General features: G+C 37.2%; 1 protein-coding gene across 5 annotated transcripts in view; it reads left to right on the top strand.

Moving 5' to 3' along the window:
• Positions 1-12238, top strand: part of dsd (attractin-like protein dsd) — a 391073-nt gene that overhangs the window by 56357 nt on the left and 322478 nt on the right. For all 5 annotated transcript variants that reach the window (XM_067153649.2, XM_067153648.2, XM_067153647.2 and 2 more), the window contains exon 6: positions 3311-3390. In XM_067153649.2, the coding sequence (XP_067009750.1) occupies positions 3311-3390 (80 nt within the window). The remainder of the gene's footprint in view (positions 1-3310; positions 3391-12238) is intronic.

Raw genomic sequence — 12238 nt, 5'->3', positions numbered from 1 at the left:
ACTAGATTGAAAAGGCACGCAGTGACTCGTGACATGCCATGTCAGTGTCAGGTGAATGCAGCCAGCTCCACTTTGTGCTGTGTTATGCATGTGTCAGTGGGTAGCTGTGAAGGTTTTTTATCAGTTTCTGTAAATTACTGTACACGGTACTTAAGGATGAGAGACAGTCCAGACTTCAGCATTAATTTGATTTGTCTTCTAGAAAAATATCTGTGTTTTTATAGTCTCCTTACTCCTTACAGTCCATGAAATGACTGAAACCATTCAGGATATTTGATTATACAGCCTTTTAAGCCTGTTGTTCTCCATCAAATATTTGTCAAATTCAGGTCTTCACAAAAATTTTCAGTACTTTACAACTTTACATGTCTAATCACTTTCAGTACTTCAGAAATTTTGAAAGCGAATTAAAACATGTTCAAATTGATCAAAGAACTGTCAAGTCTTTGACAGAATTGACCATTGGAATTAGAGTATTAAGGGTGTGCTTTAGGCTGCGTGGCATTCTGGGAATCAAAACAACAAAAATGGCTTCGTCTTCATGATTGAGTGATGTGTTTTCTTGTGTGTGTGTTTTTAATTGTTAGGTATGAGGCACATCCTGCCTATATTCATTGGGCTCTGTAGACTACCATAATAAAATTAATAAAACGTCAGCATACAAAGAGATTGCAAGAGAAATTATCCCAAGAAAGTGAACAGTTTTTATGTTTATTACCATATGATAACCTATAAGTAAACACTATCAACAATATCAAAAATGGCTTTCACAGCCACAGATCTTACAACCACCCAAAAGCTGGTTCTATTCCTGTGATGATGATATCCCACTATCCCACTATCGGCAGCCCTGAAAATGGTTTTCCGTGGTTTCCCATTTTCACACCAGGCAAATGCTGGGGCTGTACCTTAATTAAGGCCACGGCCGCTTCCTTCCAATTCCTAGGTCTTTCCTGTCCCATCGTCGCCATAAGACCTATCTGTGTCGGTGCGACGTAAAGCCCCTAGCAAAAAAAAAAATATTCCTGTGATTGTACTATCAGCAATGTTTTGAATTTTGATGATCTTCACATATTATTATTATTATTATTATTATTATTATTATTATTATTATTATTATTATTATTATTATTATTATTATTATTGTTGTTGTTGTTGTTGTTGTTGTTGTTGCTGTTGTTGCTGAATTCCTAGTATGTTCTCATATAATAAGGTATGAATTTCCATTGCATTGCAATAACTGTTATTCAATTCATGTCAGTAAATGCAATATAACATAACACCTGCGAATGATATTATGGCCAGGAAATGCATTGCATACATTGTGTTGAAGGAACCATATTCATTTTTTTCCCCATCTAAATGATGCTTTATTGCATGTTTCTCTTCTTTTTAAAAATATATCCCTCTGCTAATCTATGGAATTCCTAGTATGTTTTCATGTAATAAGATATGAATTTCTCTTGCATTGCAATCACTTTTATTCAAATCATGTCAGTAAATGCAATATAACATAACATCTGAAAATGATATTATGGCCAGGAAATTCATTGCATAAATTGAAGGTAGCCGTTTTATTTTTTCCCCATGTAAGTTATGCATTATTGTGCGTTTTTCTTCTTTTTTTAAGAATACTGTATATTTCACTGTTAGTCTAAGAACCACATCTGCTTGCTTTTTCTCCTTTTTAAAACAAAATTGTACCTAATCTTGCTAAGTCTTTTCAAATCTTGTCAACATTAATTCATTAATTAATTCATCTCTCTCTGAAACAATTACTAAAGTTCCATTTTTATGAGTTTCAACTTGACATTTAACTGGAAGTCAGACTGGTGGTGCCAAACTGTTATGAGTACAAACAGTTGATTCACGGCACAGAACATGAAAGAAAATGTATCCACTCAAATTTATGCTCAGAATCAGTTATTCCTTGCAGCAACATGCATAACTCACATAAGTTGAACAGTAGCATATAACACATTTAGGATAATTCTTCTTCTTCATTTCCAATTTCCAGTCTTCTGGGTCAGGTTATGAATCAACGACCTCCACAGTTTTCTATCTCTCCACCACTCCCTTCCTTCCTCCAATATTTCTTCTCTTTTTACTACTGTCTTTTCTATACTTTCCTTCACCGTATCCGTTCACCTCTTGTGGGCCTTCCCCGTTGTCTTCCTCCTATTACAGTATTTTCTCCATAAATACTCGCCTCTTCAGAGGTAGCCCTACCCAGGGAGTGGTGCCCCTGCCTATGTGAGTCCCAGAGCACACTGACCTGGTGTGTAAGATGTGGTAAGGATCCTAGCTCATGGTTATGAGTGAAGACCTCATTGGCATCTATGGTGGAGAAGGTGGACTTTGGTGCGATGGAGATGGTGGAAGAGAAGCCCTACATGTGGGGATAAATACAAGTACAATATAAAGAGGCCAATGGCTTCGGTTGGATGAGGCTCTTTGTGAGGGCTGGTGGTCCCTTGTTGGAGGTAATACCACAAAAATCCATCTAGCTGCGTCTGCACTCCATGTTATGGGGGAGTGCAAAATGCATCTTTTTTCTCATGTTAGGGGCGACCTGAAAGAATCCTGGCAGTAGTTATAAAATGTATTTAGGTGTGGCGAGCCCATCGTACTAACAGCCTATAAAATGAGTGAGAAAGAGTTGAGGCCTCAGAAATGGTAGCATAAGGCTGTAAGATAAAAATAGATCAATGCTCAAACAGATAAAAAGCAAGAAAATGAACTATCTACTCACTGTCTAGAAGCACTTGCTTTGCTGATAGATCCTGTTACTCTAAAGGAAGGAAGGAAAATATCCTACAAAACAACTCGTTGCTGAGTCACTGTCGGCATTGTCATCGTCTGTTGAGGTTTCACTCTTGCTGACCCTAAAGAGCGATAGTCTTCAGCATAATCGTCTGTGATACTTTTCTTCTCCGAAGCTATGCTCCAGTTTTTTGCACATGGAAGGCCTATGGCTGGCAAAAAAGTCATTCACCAAGCTCGACAGCTGGAATCGCTTAAGTGTGGCCAGTATCCAGTATCCGGGAGATAGTGGGTTCGAACCCTTCCCTCTCCTAGCCCCTTCTTCTCCCATTGTCGCCATAAGACCTATCTGTGTCGATGCGACGTAAAGCAAAAAAAAAAAAAAGAAAAAGGTCTTTCAACTTCTGAAACTGTGAAGAGTCGGTTATTTATATTTACAGCTACATAAACCTTCACTTGGTCCCAAATAAGTTCTATAACATTAAAATGGCAATGGTGACTACACTTGCACTCCCTCTTCTTATGTAATTGTTATTTCTGCTTGTAGGAAATGTGTGGGAGACTCTGCATATGGACAGTAAGAAATTGCCTACTCCACGCTATGGTCATTCTGCAGTTTTGTTTGGGGTAAGTAGTAGGTCCTTGCAAATAATTAGTATTAGAATAATTGTTCTTTATGTCTTGGGTTTATTTCTTCAAGGTCTTTAAAAAAAAAAAACATTATAAGAAGAAGGGCTACTAGATTGCAAAGGGCCGGTTTCATCAGTGTGGGTTAAACCTTAACCCCGAGTTATACAGTTTTAACTCTGATTTGACTATTCATTCTGTTTCATTGAGGAGTTAAGTTAACCCCTCCTTTCACCTGGGTTAAACTGTTTATTCGAGGTTTAAATCAATATGGCTGCCGTAAATCAAACGTTTGATGCAGAGTTGCTTTATTTGGATTTGTTAAACGGTGTTTCTAACAGAAATAGGCCTATAATAATAATAAGAAAAACCTTGAAAATCTATCTGAGAAACAGTTTCTGAAGAGATAGACTGTCGAAAACCGTCGTCAGTAAATTTGTCGATGAAGTTCGCGAGAGGTTAGAATACACAGCTGATCAAAACAAACTTGGGCTTGTGAACTAAACTATAAACTATGTTGACCGTAGTAGTAGCAACAGCGGTATTACACAATATTGATGAAGAGACCCGAGATGAACTTCCCCCACAGGACTTTACTCTGCCTCAGTATCTCACAGGAAGGAGAAGGAACAGGAATGCTGGAATTGAGAATGACATTATTCTTCACATTGAAAACGACAGCACTGCTGTGGCATATAGGAATGCAGTTGCACAACACCACTTCAATAGTACAACAGTTATGAACATTATACTGTGTATTATGTAGTGGTTGTACAGAAATGCACTTTGAAACTAAACTGTTTATTTACTTTCGTGTGTGTCATTGCTGTGAACTATAAACTTTCAAAAAACAACTCTTGGCACAGAGAAGCTAACATTTTTATAGAACTGTTTGTTGTTTCGTAGATCGCACTGTAACATGGGCAGTACTATTAAATTCCCCTGTTATTGGAAGATAGGAAACTTAAAAGGGTCCACCTTTTCAATACAATAAATGTTATAGTTTATTTACAACATATATTTACACTTGGAACTAGTTTCGGCGCTGTTTGGCGTCATCTTCACCAAAATGTGAGAAATAGGCTAGCATGTAGACATTTATATTACACAAGGTGTTACATCAGTGTGAATAAATGAGGGAACATGAAGACGCAAAGTACAATGTCAGTTTCAAAGTGGTCATGAAGGGTGAGTCAAAATTGTATAAACATGAGATAACATAATCACTTAAACAATAAACATAAACATATAAACTGCAACAAAACCATGCGGAAGTATGAGATGATTGGTATTGGAGATTCAAATTATTTCAGACACTCTTCCATTGAATGTTGCCTGCCGCGAGTGTAGTACAAAACATCGGTTATATTTCAGTAAACACAATCTTCTCAAAAATGCACATAACATTATAAAATATTAGGGTTGAGATGAAATTTGGCAGTTAGGGATTGAAATCACTTATTCAGTAAGCGTCAATTCAAAAAACAGCTGTGAAGGGTTAGACAAGAATTGCACAAGCGTGAGTTTGGACTCGATGAATGCAAAAAACACATGAAACACACTCAAAAATGTAGGTTCGAGATGGATTTGGCACAAAAGGTCTGCGTTTAATCATTCATTGAATGGCACCGGTGCGAGTGTAGTTCAAATGTGAGGTAGGATTTAACAGCCTCTTAGAATTGCACGTGACATCTGAACTCATGGTGCGAGATGAACTTGGCAGTGAAGGTTCGAATTGTAGATATTCAGATATTCAAACAGCGTCGAAACTAGTTCCAAGTGTAAATATATGTTGTAAATAAACTATAACATTTATTGTATTGAAAAGGTGGACCCTTTTAAGTTTCCTATCTTCCATTCTCAGTTCAATACGGACAAAAATGAAATTCTTAGATTTAAATTTAAAAAAATCCCCTGTTATTCTTTCCCATGTGTCTTTTCTTTTAATTTTACACCATCATTCTTCTTGGATTCTATAATGCTTCATTACTCAGTGGCTAATTCAATAAGTAATTCTTTTTTTAAAGCAAAAAAATTCATGCCACTATTTCTCTTCTGCACTTCTTCCGTTTTTGGATCACGATCATGAAAGAATAATATCTACCATGGACCTGAGGAAGAAAATGAAATACTGCGCAAGAAATGAACAAACCCACGCAAGGAATGTGTTCATGATCTCTGATTTTTAGTCACTACCTCCTTGATTAGTATGGCAGCTGTTTCCAGTGAGGGTTAATGCAGTGTTAGTTAACCGTCTGCCGAAATAGCTACAAAAATGTGGTAAGTCGTCTTATTTTGTGCAGTTTTAGTCGATTCCTACCTTTCATTCGAATAGTGTAATTTGCCAGGCTGAGTAGTTCAGGCAATAGAACGCTCGTCTTCGGAGTCCAACTTGGCAGGTTTGACCTGGTTCAGTCCGATAGTATTTGAAAGTGCTTAAATACGTCATCCTCCTGTCAGTAGATTTATTAGCACGTAAAGGAAATCCTGCTGGACTAAATTCTGTCACCTCGGTCCAAAAATCATAACAATGTAGTTAGTGGGACGTAAAACCAATAACATTATTATTAGTTTAAATAATTCATAATCGGGATTAGGATTTGTAGGAGCGCACCTTTTTTGTTAGGGTAAATTAAAACTGTTTGGAAAGATATCACAGTGGGAAATTTTGTTTCTAGTTGCAAAAAGAGGCATTTTTCACGCATGTTTTTCCCTTTGTTTTGGGACCTTTATCCCTTTTTTCCCCCAACCATGCCCATAATTCCCCTTTTGCCCCCTTTTATTTTTTAAGTTTTATTCCAGTTTATTCTATATTTCTAATCATTATAAAATATTTAACTTTCAGTTAACGTCTCCTCAGCTTGCTGTGTGTTTGCGAATAGTAAGCCAACCTCTTTCAGTAAACACTGCGCGGGAGTTGAAAGCACACCTGCAACAATGGAAAATAATTGTTTGTTCGACAAAACTTCTTTCTCTTGCTTTACTGCTATAATATAACCCCCAATAATGCAATTAACAATGAGTGATTCTATCCTGCCAGAATCAGTGGCCTACTGTTCGTGAATGTGAGTTTGTTACTGTGAGAGTCGTCATCTGTTCGCATGGAGGTGGAGGCTGGTGACTCAGAGATGTCGGCAACTGCACCCGTATAGTTCCGAGAATTGAGACTGGGTTCTGCTCGAAGCTACTAGAAATCGCTGAGACTGCAGTTCCAGCATGAATGAGAACATTCTAGTAACTGTTGCTGTGTTATGAGAGAATGTGGACAGTCAGTGAGTGAGTCAGCGCAAGAGTGAGTTGTGTGATAGTCGCATTGAGTTAGCAAGTGCACTGGTGTTAGCACTTTGTTATATTGCTAAACGAGTGTACTACTAAATTTTGATATATTAACAATTTGTTGGTTGTTTTGATCCACCTTTTCAATACAAATTACAGTTTGTGTTGCTAAGTTGTAATGTTACAACACTAATTTACTGGGACATGTTTCGCTTTTATTCACAAGCATAATCAGCCTATACAATTGCCTCAAGGTTTGTCATATTTGGATTGTTGTTACAAATTTCATTACATTGAATGTCAATCTAATTTCAGTGATAACAATATTTAAAACATAAGAATAATATACACATTAAAAATTATGACAATATGATTTGCAATGTTAAAATGGAGTAACTCTTAATTCTAAAACACATTGACGTCCAAAACACAGTTTTTACAATTTGAAAATTTGGCTAAAAATTGTTTGCAATGTTAAAATAAAATTGATTCAACTATAATTTGGCATTAAAATTTGAGTCCTAAATATTGGATGTTAATATATAGGAGACATAGTTTCTGAAGTGCGTTGGTTTCTAGAATACAGTAATATTTCAGTATTGAGAAATTTAGTTAAGAATTGTGCTCTCTAAATAATGTTATTTAAAAAGACTGTAATTTTGCACCATGCGTGATTAGAGTCATGATGATAATCTAGAATTGAAGGCTTGGGTTCATTGGAAAATGGCTTCTAGATTTGATGAGGCTTGCTGCTGCAGTTTGGCAATTTGATCAGAGGAAGTATTGACATATTTAATTCTTGTTTGTAGCGACCAGACACTCCGTTGGAAGTTGATTGTTTTGAAGTAAGTTATGGTTAAAAGGGGCTTCAGTCCAAATTTTGAGTATCTGATTATGTTTCATTCGATTTATAGAATGGAAGAAGCATCTGGAACAAATGGAAATGAACTTAAGTAATATTGTGTGTGTGTTGTGCTTGTAATGTGAGTGTTGATGTTGCATTATCACTTACCCCTTTGTCTGCTGCTACAGAATCTTGTGGACCTTATTGCGTTACTGTGACTATTGTCTGTTGTGGTTCTACTCCTTGTGTTGTACGTATGAAAGAGCTGTTGTGAAGTGCGGGTAGGGGGTTGAGGGGAAGAGATGTTGGGTGGGGCGTTTGCTATTGACGTGCTATGTGGTAGGGAATTCTTATCTGTTGTCGAGGTGGGGGTAGAGGACGATCTTGCAGGCGGGGCGCTAAGCTTTGGCGTGTTATGTGGAGGGGGACTTTTTTGCGTTGCCGAAATGGTTTCAGTTCTGAGTGTATTTTGATTGAATATTTTAAAGAATTTGCTTTTATCTGATTTGAGATTTCGTAATAATGTTAGCAACTGTTCTATTAACGGACTTTTTATTTTGACCGCGTCATTCAAGTTTTTCCTTTTTTATTAAAGTATTGGTCCAAATAAATATATATGTTTTCGAACTCTGTCATTAGCTTCCCCTTTTTGATTCTTTTGATTATTGTAAGGTCTTTGTCTATTGAGGTGTAGTGATGTGTAGTGTAGTGATTAATAAAAATATTAAAAAGATTATCATAAGGAATAGTACCGTAACTTCTGCAGCAACTTCTCCGGTATTTCGTATAGATATACGTTCAAACTATTGCGAAGGTAATAATTTACTACATTAAAAATCACGATACGCCTGTAAACTTCCATTTAAAAAGAAGTTAAAGAGATTACACGGTAATAGTTAACAGTCGTATTGTTATTGATTATTGTCGCTCCTCATATTCAAATATTGCTTTGTTGGCTACAGTCGTGAACAAAGGGTGTAGTGTAGTCAAGTAAATATAAATAAAAATCAGCTGACCTTGTATTCCATTCATTTGTACTTCTGAGTAGGTAGTTAGTATCCGTAATTTATATTTCGCTCCCTCGATCTTTCAGTATTTATGAGCGGTTAGCTAATAATAATAAAGTTCATATATCCCAATAATTGCAGTTCAAGTCCCTGGAGTAGTAGTAGTAGTAGTTTTGATAGAAATATTTGAGAAATTATTGTAGACATCCTCGTATTTTTCAGTAGGCCTAATTAAGGACACTTTTTTTTCTCCGTCCCGTGGAGTAGGGAAGATAATAGTAATCCTCCAGCTGTAATAATCACATAACCACATTTCAGTAGAATTGTTGTGAAGATAAGGTATAATATATTAGATAGTATCTTGCCAGTTATATTCGTGTTTTTCTTCGTGTACGGCAATCCTTTTGATACTTAAGCATTTAACCAAACGCAGTGTAGTGTAGTGTAGATACATTGTAGTATAGATACAGTACATTTAGATAGTGCCATATCTTGCCTGCTATATTCGTGTGTTATCTTTCGTGTATATCTATTAGACCGTAATACTAATAATAATTTGTCTAAGCATTTAGCTTCGTTGGTAATCTTTGAGTACAGTAGTTCTTGCAAATTTCATTTCTGTTGTGCTTAGTAGTGACATATGGTACAGTACCGGTATCGTAATTAGGATACGTCTGAAAGTAGTTTAAAAATTACTGTAGTGTACTGTACGGTAGTATACGAGTAATATCCTATTAGAATTTAGTGTGCTTATTTTATTATTGTAAAATATTTGTGTAGTACTGGTGTAGTAGAGGTATCCGTAGAAACTCTTATTAAAATATTGTTGAAATTAGGATAGGCTTAATTGCAGTTTGGAATTGTGTAGTTCATGTGTATTACTTTCGATATTCAGTAATTAACAGCAGCTTTTATCCTGTTAGGGGTTGTAGGATAAAAAAAAAATAGAGCACGACTAAGTAGTATTGTAGTGTAGTCGTATATTAATTACCTTATTGTTGTGTACTATCCCAGACAATATATCCCTCCGTTCGTTTATTTTTTTGTAAATAAGTTATTTTATTTTTTAATTTAAAATTCTCCCCCCGTAAAGAATGGCTAAGGAGCGCGAGTGTACTTATTGTGGGTGTGGTGAGGCATTGAGGGGTATGAGGGAGGAGTTGGAAAGTTTGAGGGAGATAATTAGGATTCTCACAGAAGACAGGAAGGAAGATAGGACTCCCTCAAACAATGTACAGGTTACAGTAGGTGTACAAGAGGGAGGGGAAGGAAAGGGAGGAGTTGTAGAAGACAGGTGGTCTAATGTTCTAAGGGGAAGGAGATTGCAGGCCAAGGGCTCTATTCAGGATCAGAATTCAGGACAGGTGTCTGTGCGAAATCGGTACGAGTCACTCCAGGTAGAACAACAGAGGGAAGATGAGGGACAGGGAACTGTTGCTGAGATGCGTGGAAGTAGGAGGAAGGGAAAAGGTAGGAAAGGGAAATGTAGAGTAGAGGATAGGAAAAGACAGGTGGAACAGGGTCATGGGAAGGAAAAAAGGGGGGAGGAAGTAGCTTTTGCAGCTATCAGGAAAGATAGGGCTGACCAGGAGGGGAGGGGATCAAATGAGGTGGTAGGGTTGAGGCTCGGGTCATGGGGGATTCCATCGTTAGGCACGTGGGGAAAGTGTGTGGAGGAAAGGGAACCAGGGTAGAATGTTATCCAGGAATTAGGTTGAGGCAGATGTTGAGGAAAGTAGAAGAGAGGGAGGAGGGGAAGGAGAAGGTGGTAGTGTTTCACGTTGGTACCAACAACGTAAGGCAAGCTGATATAAGTACCAACGTAGTTGGAGATGTGTGGGATCTGGTAAATGCAGCATGGGTGAAGTTTAAGAAAGCGGAGATTGTTATTAGTGGAATACTGTGTAGGAGGGATACTGACTGGAGGGTGATTGGGGATTTAAATGAGACTATGGAGTGGGTATGTGGGAAACTGGGAGTGAAATTTCTAGATCCTAATGGGTGGGTAGGAGATAGGGATCTGCGCTCGGATGGCCTTCATTTAAACCGCAGTGGTACGTATAAGTTAGGAAATTTGTTTGGAAGGGTAATAGGCAGGTACATTCAGGGAAACGGGATGGCCTAGGGAGCGGTGATAAGGGAACAGGGAACTGGAAATCAAGTAGGGATGACATAAAATTGTTAGTGTTGAACTGTAGAAGTATTGTAAAGAAAGGAATAGAATTAATTTAATAGATATATATTTACCAGATATTGTAACAGGAGTTGAATCATGGCTGAGAAATGATATAATGGATGCAGAAATTTTCTCACGGCACTGGAGTGTGTATCATAGAGATAGGATAGGAAAGGTGGGAGAGGGAGTTTTCATTCTGGTGAAAGAAGAATTTGTAAGCTACGAAAAAGTTAAAGATGAGACACATGAAATTCTAGGTGTAAGGCTCATTTCTAAAGATAATAGGCAACTTGATATATTTGGAGTGTACAGATCGGGAAAGGGTAGCACTGATGCGGATTCGGAATTATTTGATAGGATAGTCAGCTATGTGGGAAACGACATGGAAAGAAATGTGGTTGTAGCGGGAGATCTGAATTTGCCATATGTCAATTGGGAAGGAAATGCGAACGACAGGAAGCATGACCAACAAATGGCAAATAAGTTAATATGGGAAGGACAGCTGATTCAGAAAGTGATGGAATGAACCAGAGGGAAAAATATTTTGGATGTGGTGCTGATAAAACCAGATGAGCTCTATAGGGAAACTGAAGTAATAGATGGTATTAGTGATAATGAAGCTGTTTTTGTGGTAGTTAAAAATAAATGTGATAGAAAGGAAGGTCTTAAAAGTAGGACTGTTAGGCAGTACCATATGGTTGATAAAGCAGGTATGAGGCAGTTTCTAAAAAGTAACTATGATCGGTGGAAAACGGTAAATAAAAATGTAAACAGACTCTGGGATGGGTTTAAAGAAATTGTTGAGGAATGCGAAAACAGGTTTGTACCTTTAAGGGTGGTAAGGAATGGTAAAGACCCACCTTATTATAATAGAGAAATAAAGAGACTAAGAAGGAGGTGCAGACTGGAAAGAAATAGAGTTAGAAATGGCTGTGGAAGTAAGGAGAAATTGAAGGAACTTACTAGAAAATAGAATCTAGCAAAGAAGGCAGTTAAGGATAACATGATGGCAAGCATAATTGGCAGTCATACAAATTTTAGTGAAAAATGGAAGGGTATGTATAGGTATTTTAAGGCAGAAACAGGTTCCAAGAAGGACATTCCAGGAATAATTAATGAACAAGGGGAGTGTGTATGCGAGGATCTTCAAAAGGCAGAAGTATTCAGTCAGCAGTATGTAAAGATTGTTGGTTACAAGGATAATGTCGAGATAGAGGAAGAGACTAAGGCCAAAGAAGTAATAAAATTTACATATGATAACAATGACATTTACAATAAGATACAAAAGTTGAAAACTAGAAAAGTGGCTGGAATTGATCAGATTTCTGGGGATATACTAAAGACAATGGGTTGGGATATAGTACCATATCTGAAGTACTTATTTGATTATTGTTTGGCCGAAGGAGCTATACCAGATGAATGGAGAGTTGCTATAGTAGCCCCTGTGTATAAAGGAAAGGGTGATAGACATAAAGCTGAAAATTACAGGCCAGTAAGTTTGACATGCATTGTATGTAAGCTTTGGGAAGGCATTCTTTCTGATTA

The sequence above is a fragment of the Anabrus simplex genome, chromosome 9, assembly GCF_040414725.1.
Source record: "Anabrus simplex isolate iqAnaSimp1 chromosome 9, ASM4041472v1, whole genome shotgun sequence".
Classification (NCBI taxonomy): Eukaryota; Metazoa; Arthropoda; class Insecta; order Orthoptera; family Tettigoniidae; genus Anabrus; species Anabrus simplex.
The sequence above is the reverse complement of the archived record's forward strand: the minus strand, read 5'-3'. Positions and strand labels throughout refer to the sequence as shown.